Genomic DNA, 15436 nt, shown 5'->3' with positions numbered 1-15436 from the left:
CAAAACAGCAGTGGCAAAACCAGCCCTGGATTTAGAGTAAAGTGGCAGGTGATAATGCCTAGAGAAAGTATGCACTGAACTCCAAGTAGCTGCCTCCAAAATATCCTTGGTTGCCACTCCCCTCAAAAAAGCTGTTGAAGTGGCAGTAGCCCTAGTGGAATGAGGCCTAATCCCAGCTGGAATCTCCTTGCCATGATGGGAATAACAGAAAACAATGCAGAACCCAATCCACTTAGAAATAGTTTGTTTTGACACAGGCTTGCCCTGAGAACTTAAAGCAAAAGAAACAAACAACTGCTGAGACTGCCTGAACCCTTTAGTTCTGTCCAAATAATAACGCAACTGCCTGTGTACATCTAAAGTGTGCAAAATCTTTTCCCCTTTATTTTGGGGATTTGCATAAAAAGTAGGCAAATGAATAGTTTGGTTTAAAGCCACACTAGAAACCACCTTAGGCATAAAGGAAGGATTAGTACGTAATGATACCCTATCCTTATGGAAAATCAAGAAAGGCTCAACCGCCATAAGGGCCTGCAATTCAGAAACCCTTCTTGCAGAGGTAATGGCCAACAAAAAGCAGTCTTCCATGACAAATATTTCAACTCAGAAGTAGCTGCAGGCTCAAAAGGTTGTAGAGTGAGTTTCTCCAACACAAAATTGAGATCCCAAGCAGGAGTAGGAGCTCTTCGTGGGGTCTTATATTCTTTGCCCCTCTAAGAAATTGCTTGAACAAAGGATGAGAAAACAATGGTGGGTCGCAATCATAGTGAGTCAAATTGCTGCAGCATGAACTTTAATAGAAGAGAAAGACAAACCTTTGTCTAGTAACTCAGTAAGATATTGAAGAGCCACACACAAATTAGGCTCAGAAACATCAAAATCTTTGCTGCACTCCAAAATAAAAATCTCTTCCATTTGTCTGCGTACACTTTCCTTGTACTAGGCCTTCTAGCTTCCAAAATAACATTCAAAACTTGCTGAGGAAGTGGAGGCCCACTATGGTTCAAAACAGAATATGCCAGGCTGTTAGGTGCAGAGAGTGAAGCTTGACATTGAGCAAATGGCTGTCCTCCTGTGACAACAGGTGTGGAATCAAGGCAAAGGCCATGGAGGCTTCCGTGCCAGACTTCTCAGTAATGGGTACCAGTGCTGTCGAGGCCAATCGGAGCTATTAAAATCATCCTTGGCTTGTCCTGTCTGACCTTTAGAAGTACCTTTGGGAGGAGAGGCAGAGGTGGAAAGGCATACACATGACGATTGCTCCAATTGAAAGAAAGAGCATCCACTCTCCAAGCTGTGGGATGAAACCTTTTGTGCAAAACTTTGGCAGCTGATGGTTTAGTGGAGAAGCGAACAGATCTATGTCTGGAGTTCCCCATGACACTGTCAATTTCTGAAATACATGAGGATCCAATTTCCACTCGTGGGGATCCATAATTGTCTGCTCAACACATCTGCTAAGGAGTTCTGTGCTCCTGGCAGAAACCTTACCTGAAGATTGAGCTGTAAACTGAGAGCAGTCTCCCACAAAATCATTGCTTGCCTGCATAGAGGATAAGAATGCGTTCCCCTTGCTTGTTGATGTACCACATGACAGTTGTGTTGTCTGTTAGAATCAACACCTGCCCTGGAAGAAGTAATTCCTTGAAAGCTATTAATGCAAACTGGACTGCTAACATCTCCTTCATGTTGATATGTAGATGTTGTAGTCTGGCAGGCCACTTGTCTTGTATCCACTTTCCATTTAGATGAGCTCCCAAGCTTTGTCTGAGGCGTCTGTCGTTAAAATCTGACTCGCCTCTGGCCGGGTCACAGAGAGTCCCTTGTTTAGGTGACATTCCTGAGCCCACCACAAAAATTCCTTTTGAATGCAAGGTATTATTTGAATGACAGTGTCCAGATCCTGGCAGTGCTGTGTCCATACATTTTTGAGATACCATTGTAGCTTCCTCATATGCAGTTTGGCATTGGGAAGCACCAGAATACAAGATGCCATGAACCCTAAGGCTTAAAGGACTGTCCTTCCAGTCAGCCCGGACTGATGAGATAGCTGATGGAAGTAAAGGGATAGACTCTTTTGTTTGTCCGGGGTTAAAAAGGCCATCTGGGATGCTGTATTCAGTCTCACACCCAGAAAGCACATGTCCTGAGAGGGTACTAGACTGGACTTTATTTCGTTCACAGAATACCCCAGGCATCTTAGCACTGCTATCACATATTCCAAATGATGAAGAAGCTCTTCCCTTCCTTGAGCCAGAATCAGGCAGTCGTCCAAATAAGGATAGATCTGTATTCCTTTTAGCCTGAAGAAAGCTATCACTGGAGCCAGAACTTTCGTGAACACTCTGGGCAGTAGATAAGCCAAAGGGCAATGCAGAGAACTGATAGTGAGAAGTCCCAGCTCGCAGATACTTCCTGCAACTTAGTCTGATAGGAACATGAAGGTAAGCCTCCTTGAGATCCAAAGTTACCATCCAATGATCTTTGCCCAGCAGAGGTAAAAGCTGCTGCAACGTCAACATTTTGAACTTGGGAATGTCCAGATAAGTGTTTAGGATAGATAAATCCAAAATTGGTTTCCACGTGTTCCCCTTCTTTGGTACTAGGAACAGGCGAGAATAAAATCCTAGGCCCACTTCTGGCATAGGGACCGGCTGTATGGCCCCTATTTGGAGCAACAGAGAAACTTGCTTGTGAGCCTCTATTCTTTGTTGAGGAGGAACGTCTGGCATGCCTCTGAAAGGAGGCAAGGTATGGAAATAAAACCTGTAGCCGTGGTGTATGATATCCAATACCCATCTGTCTTGGGTAATTAAACTCCAATTTTCTTTGAAAAGTGCCAACCTTCCTCCCAAAGGTGCTGCCAGACGAGAAGGCTCTGGCAGCTGAAAAGGTAGGTCATTGGGTCTGTTGGACTGACCCCTGCCCTCACCCGAAGACCGTGCAGGAGAACTCCCTGTTCTAGGCCTGAAAGAGCCCTGAGCTCTACCCCTACCACGTCTAGATCTACCCCTAGACTGGGAATCATAAGAAGGATATGTCCACCCCTTAGTAGGCCAATTTTTACTAAACTTTGGAGGCTGGACCTGCAAAAAATCTTTAACAGTCTGCATAGACTTAGCCTTGTCTTCCATTTTCTTTAAAACTGCCCCAACAGGAGAACCAAACAACACGTCAGATTGCAAAGGAGCATCTAAAATCCTTGTTTTAACATGGTCAGACAAATTCTGATCCCTCAGCCAGGCGTAAGAATTGACCAGTGGCAGCCACTCTAGACGAGGCCTGTACAGCATCAAAACCACATTGCAAAGAATGCTTACCCACCTGTTCAGAAACTAAATCTTGCAACTCTTTACAATCAATACCTTCTGCCAGAGCATCAACCTTAGCCTTCAATTGTGAAAGGAGATAGTTTTGGTATTTCAACATGTGAAACTGGCAATTCAAAGCCCTCATAGCAAGAGTGGAAGAAGTATAAACTTTCTTTCCCCATCTATCCAAGGCCCTGGCTTCTTTGTCTGCAGGAACCGGATTCTTTACAACAGAAGCCTTAACACCTTTAGGCCCCTGGCTAACAGTTTCTGGGTCTGCCCTAGGACTCTTAAAAGAAACTTATGAGTTTCAGGCACCCTGTAATACCTATCCGGTTTAACAGGAGCAGGAGGCAGAGAATCAGGATTAAGAGAAGCCTCTGTAAAACATCTTCCACTACATCCAAAACAGGAGGTATAGCCAAAGGCCTATGCTGAGGTAAAACAAAAATTCCCTAAGCCTTTTCCTGGAATCAGAGAAGTCCTGACCTTCCCACTTAAAATGCTCCCTCATGGAATGAAGAGTTTCTGAAAAGAAAAATCCTCAGGAGGAGAAGCAGAAGGAGTAGAATCATCCACATCCGAATCAGAATAAGGAGAGTACTCCTGCAAGTCTTCAGCCGAAGACTCTGAAACATCTGAAGCCTGCTCAAAACTCCCTAGCTCAGGCTCCACCCTAGGTCTCTTATCAGGAGGGGCATAGAACCCTAATCAAAGTAATCAAATCTTCTGCCATTTTAAGCATATGCTTCTTGGGCATAGTTCCAGAAGAACTAGGGGTGACACCAATTGAAACTGAACCTGGCCTGCCCCTGGGAGAAGCCTTTGAAACGGAAGGAGAGGGCCTAGCCACCCTGGGAAGGGAGGGAGTATAGTAACCTGAGAAGCCCCTCAGCCTGACCTGCCTCCTGAGAGGCCACATCTTGCAATAACAAAGTCTCACCCTGGGAACATAAAGACCTCCGTGGAGCCACCGCTCCACCGACACCTCCAAAGAACCGGCGTCCGTACAGGCGGTTCTTCTAGCCTAACTGCTTTGTCCTTGCGCTTCTTGAAGAAGCGGGTGTCGGAGCATCCGGCGGCATTTTATAATTACACCGCTTCCCAAAGACTAACCTGGCACAATCTCTTTATATGCGTTTATTAAATCTAGCACAAAACTCAGGCCCTAAGCAAGGAATACACAAAGTATGATAATCTCTGTATCTGTTTCCCAAGAAATGCAATTATTGACTTTTCTGACATCCGTGAGAGGCAAGAAAAACTAAAATATTCCACTTGCAATACTGCTTCTGCATGGGACCATGCAAAAGACTCATTTGTACCTCAAATTGACACTTTGATATTCAGGAGGCAGCGGACTACCCAAGTGTAAGGACTGCAGCAATGTGAGATGAAGAACATCAACCTCTTACCAAACCAAGGTTACTAGCATCATAATGTGATTTCTTCCCTCAAGACCTAACGGTTGACCCCACTTGTTTGAAAATTATAAAATGAATAAACAACTTATGTTAATTATTTTAAAAACTAAAGTAAGTCTGCATAGTGTACTAATAGAATATTTGCTTGTTTTTTTTTTTTTTTTTTACAGTTGTGATAGACCGCTGACTTATGCCTTGGACATGTGGAATTCCTTCTCAAAGGACAAGAAGCTGTGGATAACTATTGCTATGATTGTTCTTGTAGCTTCCCTGATCAACTTCTTCACGGCTTTATTATTTAAGAGTTCTGTGGATGCTGCTTCTGTAGGAACTGGAGACTCATGGATGGCAGTGCAGAAGCTTCTGTGGCCCTATACAGGACTTCGACACAATGGCCAGCCACCTGTATAATGAATAATCTTTTAAAGGAAATTAAATGTATAATTGTTTTTAAAAATACATGGCATAATTCTTCTATTATGCTGCATTGTTTGTTTTTCTGCATAAATTCTTATTACCCAGAAACGGATGTAGTTTATGGCTAAATCAAATTATTTAACATCATGACATAAATGGTCACATCTTAAGAAACCTGAGATTTTTAAGGAATGGCACTTGACTTCCTGATGGAAAGTTATGTCTCTAATGACAGATTTCTTGATCCAGTAATGGATTTTTTCCATCCTCACGTTATAGTGGAAGAAACAAAGTACTGTAAGTTAGAAGATATGAAATCATTGTACCTACAAATTTATTGCAGTTGGCAACAAAACAAAGTATCAAATGTGCTTGCAGTTTTTATTTGAATTTATTTGTAAAAGAAGACTGTGGTATCCTCAAAAGCAAACATGACATTTACTGTTTTATGATTTTGAGCTTAATAAAATGATATTAATATTTGATAGTGGTCACGAATATGTTAACACTTTAGTGCTAGTTAATAATTTGTGTACACAGTTGACAAACAGATAATGAGTATTTTTAACCATTTCCATTGCTGCTTCACTGGCATCATCTTTAATCATATGATAAAATGTGGAATGAAACTCGCTCTGTTCAGCCAGCTCATCGGAAAATTCATCACTTAGTTCAGTTATCTTCAGTCTTTCTGCCCTCTGAGCACTAAGCAAGTAAAGGGACCAGTTCTCTTCCATGACAGGCCCCATCTTGAGATGCTCACTGACCTAAAATTTAAAAAATGAACATCAGTATGAACAGCTTTACTAAAATTGTTATATAAGCATAAACATCTATAAAAATGTTATCCTCACATTAAAGTGCTACCTCAGTGATATAAAAGTTAAAATATCTTTATTTTAGTACAACTTCATGTGTGTTTTGACAGTCAACTAAACTTATTGCAACTAGACAACCTTTCCTGAACTGTATATACTCTCATTGATGAGGAAAGGGAAAGCATATTTAATTGTATGCCAGACAGTAAAGTCATAACCTAATCTGTGTCAAACTAACAAGAAATGTGTACGATTTGGAATATAGTAAGCCTAGGTATAAAATAGAACACCATTTTATAATCTTAAGATGACATGCTTCATTTCATACAAATAATGTCTCAACGTGCATGGATTACTTTTCAGGAGTTTATCCAGGGAGAACCCATAATTAATATGTGGTTCATTATATATGTATAAAATGGAGTGTTCCCAATTTCAACTCAAAATGGTGCGGCACTTCTGTGACACTTGTTATAGATGACATTCTGATGTCCTTTTTCTGTTTCACAAATGTAATAGTATTTAACAGTTTGTAAAGTACAGTCATGTGGATTACTCAAATTATCAGCAGATCACTGAGGGATCTGTTGATGTGTCTTGAATGAGGCAGAGTATCAGAGCAAGTTTTGTTTCATGCATACCACAAAAGTATTACATTCAGGTTTAAGTCTGTTTTTGCCAATGAGAAGTATTTTCTGAGCCAGATGAAAGATGGAAAAACATAAAGGATGTGAGATGATGAAAGAATGCATATATTTCCCCACTCAAGGTTTGGATACTGGCAGCAAAATTCATTGTCAGTGATGTTTGTATAGCCAAGTAATCCATGTGTGTGATGTCCAAAGAGGGGAAGGTATCGAGGAGAAAACTGACTTATGTAATTTTGATCTATATGTGCTAGAACGTTCTTTAGATATGGCTGGTACATTGTAGAGTGATGATGTTGGACCAGTGTCTATTCCTAAATATTTATTGTCACTGCGGTGGTGCAGCGGTAGCATTGCCACTTCACAGCAAGAGGTTCTCCCGTTCGATTCTCAGCTGGAGCACCTTCTGTGTGGAGTCTGCATGTCCTCCCCACGGTCAAGTGGCATTCGAAAGACATGCATGAATGAGCATGCCTTCATTGAAAGTTGGGCGTCGAGCTGGCACCTTAAAAAAATCTACTCCCAATCATTAGCAGACCGGAGTTCCACTGTGGCGACCCCTAACCGGGAAAAGCCAAAAGAAGAACAACTGTAGACAAGGAATAAACATGCATTGCCCCTTATGTGTCTGTACACCACATGACTTTGGTATTGTCTGTTTTTACCTGTGGGGGTTATGGTTGCAGATTTGTTAGAAATTGCCAAAGCTTCTGCTCTTATCTCTGCCACTTACAAGGAAAATACATTCCTTCCTTGGCCAGTTAACTATTTGAAGAAAACAGATGTTTCTCTCATGGGTGAAGGAACCATAGAATCAGGGGGAGGGGATCCCCACCCACACACACTTTTACAGTTGCAAGACCTGTCGTGAAGAATTAATGAAGTGGAGTTTTCACGCTAATGTGGAAGTTTAACTAAACCAGCTGTTCTTGTTCTCTTATTGCTCTTTGTTATAGGAGTTATACCGGTGCTGCTGGAGTCATGCCGGTATTGGAGTTTTGTTCTTTTATTTGCAGGAGTTATGCTGCTCCCATGTGTGTGTGTAAAATACCCCAGTTAGGTATACCTGGTGGTTAGATGTGAAAGAAAACAAAAGCTGGATAAACGCCTGGTATACACCTCAAGCGAAAAAAAATGAAAAGACCAATGGTTAGACCACAGCTGAAGATAAAAATAGAATAATCCACGTCAGGAAATAAATCACTTGCAGCTTCACAGTAGTGTCCTTTATAAAACCAAAAGTTGTAACTGAGATGTAGTAGTCATGGTAGGAAACTGTTCACTTGCAGTTTCACACCACTTTATTAAACAAGAGTAAGCGCTTTCGCGATCTAAGTCAGCTGATCACTTCTTCAGACTCATAAAAACAGTTAAAACATTGGTATTTAAAATATGGTTCAACCAATGAAAACACACATAGAACTATGACATAGACTAATTAAAATTGCATACATCAGTACATTAATTTGCCTTATATTCTGCATAAGATGAAATAAAATATACATATAACAGACACATTTTATGTAATAATCCATATTACTTAATGTTTTAGTGGTCTGGATTTTAAAAAGGTTTCAAGGAAACAGCATTGTTCAATCCAGGAGACCTATCTGCCTGAAGTAGTAAAATCCATCTTTGTTCTGCTTCCTCTACCTTATTCCTTATATCACCCCCCTCTTACTTTTATTTATTATTTCTAAAACCATGAAATTAAAATGTTTCCTATCTTCTTCTTCCACATGTTTTGCTAAAGCACTTGTGTCTTTTTATTTCTTATATCTCTAAGGTGTTCAAGGATACATTCCTTTAGACACCTATTGGTTTTGCCTATATAAAAGGCATGACAGACAGTGTAGAAGCTGAAATAAACCAAATTTTGTGTTCTGCAGTCAGCATAAAAATCTATATCAATTATAAATCCTAGTGTAGGATGTTTATATGTAGATTTATTATATAAATAGTCACATGCTGTACAATTTCTGCAAGGAAAAGTCCCCTGCCTATCAGGATCATTCTTTCATTGTTTCTGGATTTATAGCAGAGTTGCCTTTTTAAGGACCTCTTATTTCTAAAAGAAAAGCTGGGTCTATCTTCTAACAATTCTCTCAAGTCAGGATCCGACAATAAAACATTCCAATTCTTCTCAAAAATATTACAGAACCTTCTGATGTCACTTGAATAAGTTATAGAGAATCTAACTTTAAAATCATGACCTTCCTTGCTTTTAACATCTTCTATAGTATTTGAGAAGAGCGGTTTACATCTCCCATCCCTATTTTCAATGGTATATTTAGAGCTTTCATTTATGTCTTTCTTACTATAACCTCTGTTTAAGAAGTATTTCTCTAATATAGTCATTGTCTTCACAAAGCCTTCATCTGTATTATGTAAGCGGCTTATTCTCATATATTGTCCTTTCTCTACATTTTTGTGTACAAATGTTGGATGCATACTAGTCTTATGTAAGATACTATTTCTCCATGTAGATTTTCTATACATCCCTGTTGTAAGTTCATCTAACGCTGTCGTCTTAACCAAAACATCTAGGAACTCAAGAGTCCCTGGAATGTTGACTAGTGAATCTTAAAAATTCAGTGGTGCTATGTAAGTACTCCACCATCTCTTGCAACTCTTCACTAGTACCATCCCATAACAGGAAGACATCAAGTACAAAATGTATATACCATACAATTTTGCTAGCATATTTATTGCTAGCACTTAATACATGATCTTTTTCCCATGCAGCCAATGCTAAGTTGGCGTAACTGTTAGCACAAGCCGTGCCCATTGCTACACCAACTTTCTGTAGATAAAACTTGTCATTGAATATAAAGACATTATTTTCTAGGACAATATCAAGCAACTCGCATATCAAATTAATCTTAGTGCTTTGAAAAACTTGTTTCAAGGTCAGAATATCACGCATTTTCTCAATACCCCATTTATTCGGTATCACTGTGAACAGTGAAGTGACATCCATTGTCACAAACATATAATTGCTATTAATATTCCTGGTCTTATTACATAACAGTCACAGAAATGCCCTTGTATCCCTTAGTATAGTCTCACATGATTTTAGGACTATTTGTAAATTTTGTTCAATATAAATTGAGATGGCTTCTGTGGCCCATCCTTTACTGGATACAATAGGTCTCATAGGGGGCTGTGTGATGTCTTTGTGAATTTTGGGTAGACCATAAATAATGGGTATAGTTGGATGTTCTATCTGAAAGTAGTAAAACAATTACTCTGATACATAATTAGTAATCAATAAGTCAAAATATATATAGATATCCTGTCAATTATACCTTGTACTTGTCTCTCATTTAGTTCAACATAAGTATCTGTATCATTCAAAAGTTCCATCATTTTCTTGTAATAAAAAACCTTATCCATTACTACTACACTGCCTCCCTTGTCAGCGGGCCTAATTTGAATGCTGTGAGAATCCTTTAGTTCTGACAGTGCTTCAGTTTCTGATTTACTCAAGTTATAAAATCTAGGTGGAAGATTTTTAGCATGCATCTCTCTAATTTCATGCTCACACACATTAGTGAAAGTTTCAACTGTGGGATGTATCTTGGGTACAAAGGCACTAGGTTGTTTAAACATATTATCAAATACATTTCTTTTTAACATGGTTTTAAATGTTAGGTTATGAGAAAATAACTTCAGCTCTTTTATTAAATCAGTTAATACTGTTTTCTGTGCTGGAATAAAGTTCAGGCCTCTATTTAACAAAGAGGCTTGTGCATCAGTTAAAGAAAAGCTAGATATATTAATTACCAAGTTTTTTGTTGGTTCTTGCTCCTGGTGTTCATATATGCAGGAGTCACTCGTTCTCTCTGCTGTAATCGCGTTCTCCCTCTTTGATTCCTGCTGCTCGACCTGTCCCTTATTGGCAGCGCCTTCTTTAACACAAATGGAAGGATTGAGGTTTGTGTAGCTTCTTTTTGCTCCAAAAAAGCTACTGAATCAGAATTAACACTGGAATCCATCCTTCTGTTAGTGCAAGCCATTTGGAAAGTTTATTTTGCCATTCCACCATTTTCAAATGTGGGAGGTTCTATACATACTCTCTCTCTGCTGACATCACTGTTCTCACAGGGATTCTGATTTAAAGGGGCAGTACTATGCATATTTGAATTTTCAGAAATCTGTACTGTAGTCATTTTTTCTACATTTTCTGTACTCAAAGCTGCTCTTCTTTGCCACGAAAAGAACTCTTTACATTGAAAGTCATTGAGGTCCCTTTGCAATTTTTTAGTTTTAGTATTCTGCAACCTCTTATCATAGCCCTGTATACTGTAAGCAAGTTCATCTAATTTACTGCCTAGTACCTCTATAGGAAAATTTAGTCAGTTGTTCTTGTAGCCTCTTTATCTCATCGGCTAGCTCTTTTTCTTGTGGTTTAAAAAATTCTATAAGCAAATGCATATAATCATAGCTAAGCTGTAAATTTAAATTCTGCCATTTTTGAAGTAATTCAGGGTAGGTCTCACCATAAGTAGGCATATTTAATACTCTGAGACCTCGCGGCACTATTTTATATTTTAATGATGCTTCTAGATGAAACCTTTGCCACTGTAGCCTTTTAAAGCTATATAACTTATTCTCCAGATCTCTATACAGTTCAGTAAACTTCTTATGCGTATAATAGTCCACTTGTTCTCTTTCATTCACTGGAAAAATAGGGTTTAGCATCAAGGGGTTGGAATATATATGTAGTAGTCCAACTAGTCGTTCACATTGATTCTTATTGTTGTCATTACCTTCAGCCATGTCCCAGCTTTTAAATACAGTCCAAGAAACACGTGAAAGAGAACAATAGCTGGATAAACGCCTGGTATACACCTCAAGCAAAAAAAAAATGAAAAGACCAATGGTTAGACCACAGCTGAAGATAAAAATGGAATAATCCACGTCAGGAAATAAATCACTTGCAGCTTCACAGTAGTGCCCTTTATAAAACCAAAAGTTGTAACTGAGATGTAGTAGTCAAGGTAGGAAATGGTTCACTTGCAGTTTCACACCACTTTATTAAACAAGAGTAAGCGCTTTCGTGATCTAAGTCAGCTGATCGCTTCTTCAGACTCATAAAACCGGTTAAAACATTGGTATTTAAAATATGGTTCAACCAATGAAAACACATATAGAACTATGGCATAGACTAATTAAAATTGCATACATCAGTACATTAATTTGCCTTATCTTCTGCATAAGATGAAATAAAATATACATATAACAGACACCTGGTGGTTAGTGTTACTCTGGTTCAAACAAGTGTCTGAATTCAGGGAGTTGGGTCCATAGCTCTCCGCTGCCCAGATTTTCACAGAATATTTGGCTTATACTTTTGGTCTGTTCCTCTTAAAATTTGTGTTTTTCTGGCAAATCAGTGAGAACTGAATTCACTAAATGATAGCTTCAGTCTTCCTATCTTTCAGGAAACACATGGTAACACAAAACACTTTATTTTAGCAACCTTCCAATATTATACAAGCAATATTTCAAATATGTCCCTGGTTTTGGGCCTTTGCCGCCAACCCCCCCTCCCACAAATAAATTTTGGCTTTTTCTAGATTTTTTGTGCTGTGAAGTTGAGAGATTTAATTTGATCGTCAAGTGGATTTTACAAGGCACTGACAGCTTCAGGGGAAGATAAGTTTGGTGCTGCTTATGCCAAGTCTTGCACTGTTAGTAGCACAACAGGTAGTATTTGCTTTTGATGTGGGTTCTACTCCCACACTATGCAGATGTATCACTGATACTCTACTGTGTTGTACTTTAATGGGAGTGGATGCTGCAGTCCTATGAATGTCCTCCTTTGGAAAAGTTACCTAGTAACTATGAACCCGTTATCAGTTTGCCATCCATTCCCCACTGCAAAATTACTAGCGTATCATTTTTTAATGCAGCATAGGCAATTTATTCTTCAAGGGCAACAGGTACTTTATTTGTAAATGAAATATAAAGTTGTTTGCTAGCAGCAACCTCTTCATTGGTTACAGATCCCTTTAATGTGGAATTATTTAGATGACATACTTCTGCAGAGATTTTGCATATTTACTGATATTGGTGGATTGTAATGACAAAAGTTTGAGGGGCCATTCATGGTTGAAATTTTCTGAAATGGGTAGTTTTGTCATTATTTGTTCATACATTTTGTTTCATTGCTTACTAGAAGACTGTTCCAAACTACAAATGTAAAACTCATTCTAACAAGTGGTGCTGTATTATACAAGCAGGAAAGTGAATCAAAGAACACATACATGTATGCTTGCTCATGGATGCAGGAGATCAAAATAGGGGAAGAGACCAGTCACCAATGGTGTCCCCCAGGGTTTGGTGCCGAGACTTTTTATGTTTGGCAAATACATCTCAAAAGTAAAAGGAAATACCAAAGTGCTTTGTGTGACTAAGTTTGAGATGACTGCAAGCGAGGAGCAGTTATTGAATCCCCAAATGACTTAACCATCATGCAAGAAGGTTTGTCCCAAACAATAACTGGTGCCAGAATCATGAATTGAAACTAAACTCCAACAAATACATTATTGTATCCTTTGGGAAGTCATCTACTCCAGCTAACTGCCAAATTGACAATGGCCCCTGAGAACTGACCCAGTTTGACATTTGGGCACTTGTGCATACAGTGACCTAAACTTTTGACCAACATGTGCCCAGAGTCAAAAGAAAGTCTTTCTATGTTGCACAGTTTATAAACTGATTGTTTCTAGAATTAGAGATGTTATTGTCCCCCCTTTATAAAGCCCTCATTAGGTCAATCATTTTGTATAATGCCTACTTTGGCATGTATCTGTCCAGACCCATGCAACAATTGGAATACCGACAGAGATACCTTACTAAAGGATACAAGTCCTAAATAAGAGGTCTTGCATGGACCACCTAAAAGATTTATCATTATACTCAGTATCTTACAGAGTGCTTAGAGGTAACATGTCTGGCATACAAGGCATCCTCCGACATAATACATATGGACCTACTGAACATCAGCAAGTCAAATAGCATCAGAAATACTCAGTCCAAGTATCTGAACTGAATGTTGTGGAGAGATGGCTATATATCCAGAACAGACTATCCATTCAAGTAAAACAAAGCTTATCCCTGTCTATATTCAAATGCAACTTGGATCTAAGGATGGGTAATAGAAAACATTCTCCAGGATTGCCCCTCCTGCCACTAATGGATAGAGACAGTTCCTAAATGCTGCATCCCTTACATGGGTCCCCTCAAATTATCTATAATGTGATCACATTTATTCTCACTAGTGCTAATATACAATAATCAGCCATGGGATAGGTATGACCAATCAGGAAATGTTAATTCAAGCACCAAACTGGAAATTTGCTATGCTTAAAATGTCCTCCAAGTGAACCTATGTTGTGGTACTAAATAGTTTTAAAAAATTTCCCTTTTCAGATCACTAAGTGCCCCTGTCACCCTCCAACACCTATGTTGTCAGAAAATAAGTTGAAATGCCAGGGAATGAAAGACATTCCCAGAGAGAAACTGAGAGCTCCTGCTACCAGAAAACTTTTTTCACTATGACCAAGAAAAGTGAAAAAATGATGTTGCTGAGGATGCAATGTGGTTCTAAAAAGCTTTTAGCAATTTGTGAGCTTTGAATGTAACCTTAAATTCTATAACCTCATGATGCTGAAATACATGAGCAAAGAACAGACATCAAGTGTGATATTAATGCAGAAGTCTCCTCAACCTTATCCTTTGACATGACTGAATCCCCAAATTGGGCTTTTTACAGATTCATTATCACGATATTAGAAATGGCATGCATGTCTAAAAGATGACTAACTTGAGTGACAGCACAAAACATAATTAGAAGTTCTTCCAGGTGTAAAAACATAAATCTTGTCACTCTGACCATCATGGGTGTCATGTATCATAATTGCATATGAAAAAAATAGTGCCTACATGCATTCCGCACTTTAACATTTCCAACCTTTTTTTTTTAACTGCAGTCCACAAACATGGAGTTGTGTCTTGCCCTTTATGTAAATTGATTGACTGCCATTGTCTAGCTCTTGAGGAGAGTTCATTACACATTTGTTGGTCTGGTGGACTTCTGTGTTTTTCCTTTCAAAATGTATGTGGTCATAATTATCTTCGATTGAGCTGTTGCTTACCCCTGGTCAGGGCAGCTGTTAAGATTATGACTCTGAGTATGAGATGGTGAATTCTTCTTTTTTAAATGCATTTCACCTCCTGTTCTGAAGGCAATGACATTTAATTTTTTCATCACATTGCAATCTTTTTATGCATATCTTTTTTTCTCATAGATTTAGCCCTTTTTTAGCAGAGTGTGCAATTTATACTACCACGAGTGGCACTTGAGTTAAACACACACTTTAAATGTTAGACTTAAGAGGCTGTTTGACACACTCTTGATGTTTTTTTTTTTGCTAAGAGTTACTTATGCACTAAAGTTATTAATGGTAATAATTTTCAATTGCTCTTATCAGAAATAGTTACTTCACCATAATAGTAAGGTTTTAATTCTTATGAGGCCTAAATCAGGATAAAATGATACAAAAGGAAATACAGAGAAGCAACCAACAGTTAGTATGGAATTGGTAAGAAGAATTAAAATTGTCGGGGGACTGATGAGAGCAGAACTCAACATGGCAATGTGCAGATAAATGGTAGTTAGCTGAGCTCAGATCTAGATGACCTGCAAGATTATTATATATCATGAAAGGATTCCTATATGACATTTAAAAAAATGCTATTAAAAGCAATGAAAGTACCTGGGAAGAGATGGCTAAACACGGAAAAAACCC

The 15436-nt window shown here is 38.7% G+C and overlaps 2 protein-coding genes across 7 annotated transcripts in view; one reads left to right on the top strand and one right to left on the bottom strand.

The window, feature by feature from the left end:
• Positions 1–5635, top strand: part of IRAG2 (inositol 1,4,5-triphosphate receptor associated 2) — a 1240358-nt gene extending 1234723 nt beyond the window's left edge. For all 5 annotated transcript variants that reach the window (XM_044087670.1, XM_044087672.1, XM_044087673.1 and 2 more), the window contains one exon: positions 4906–5635. In XM_044087670.1, the coding sequence (XP_043943605.1) occupies positions 4906–5146 (241 nt within the window). In that variant the 3' untranslated portion in view covers positions 5147–5635. The remainder of the gene's footprint in view (positions 1–4905) is intronic.
• The window catches only part of DNAI7 (dynein axonemal intermediate chain 7), a 1345687-nt gene continuing 1335765 nt past the window's right edge, over positions 5515–15436 (bottom strand). For both annotated transcript variants that reach the window (XM_044087675.1, XM_044087676.1), the window contains exon 15: positions 5515–5919. In XM_044087675.1, the coding sequence (XP_043943610.1) occupies positions 5644–5919 (276 nt within the window). In that variant the 3' untranslated portion in view covers positions 5515–5643. The remainder of the gene's footprint in view (positions 5920–15436) is intronic.

The sequence above is a fragment of the Protopterus annectens genome, chromosome 11.part0 (genome assembly GCF_019279795.1).
Source record: "Protopterus annectens isolate FY-2018-M chromosome 11.part0, PAN1.0, whole genome shotgun sequence".
Lineage (NCBI taxonomy): Eukaryota > Metazoa > Chordata > Ceratodontiformes > Protopteridae > Protopterus > Protopterus annectens.
Note: the sequence above shows the minus strand (reverse complement) of the source record. Positions and strands in the feature narration are given on the sequence as shown.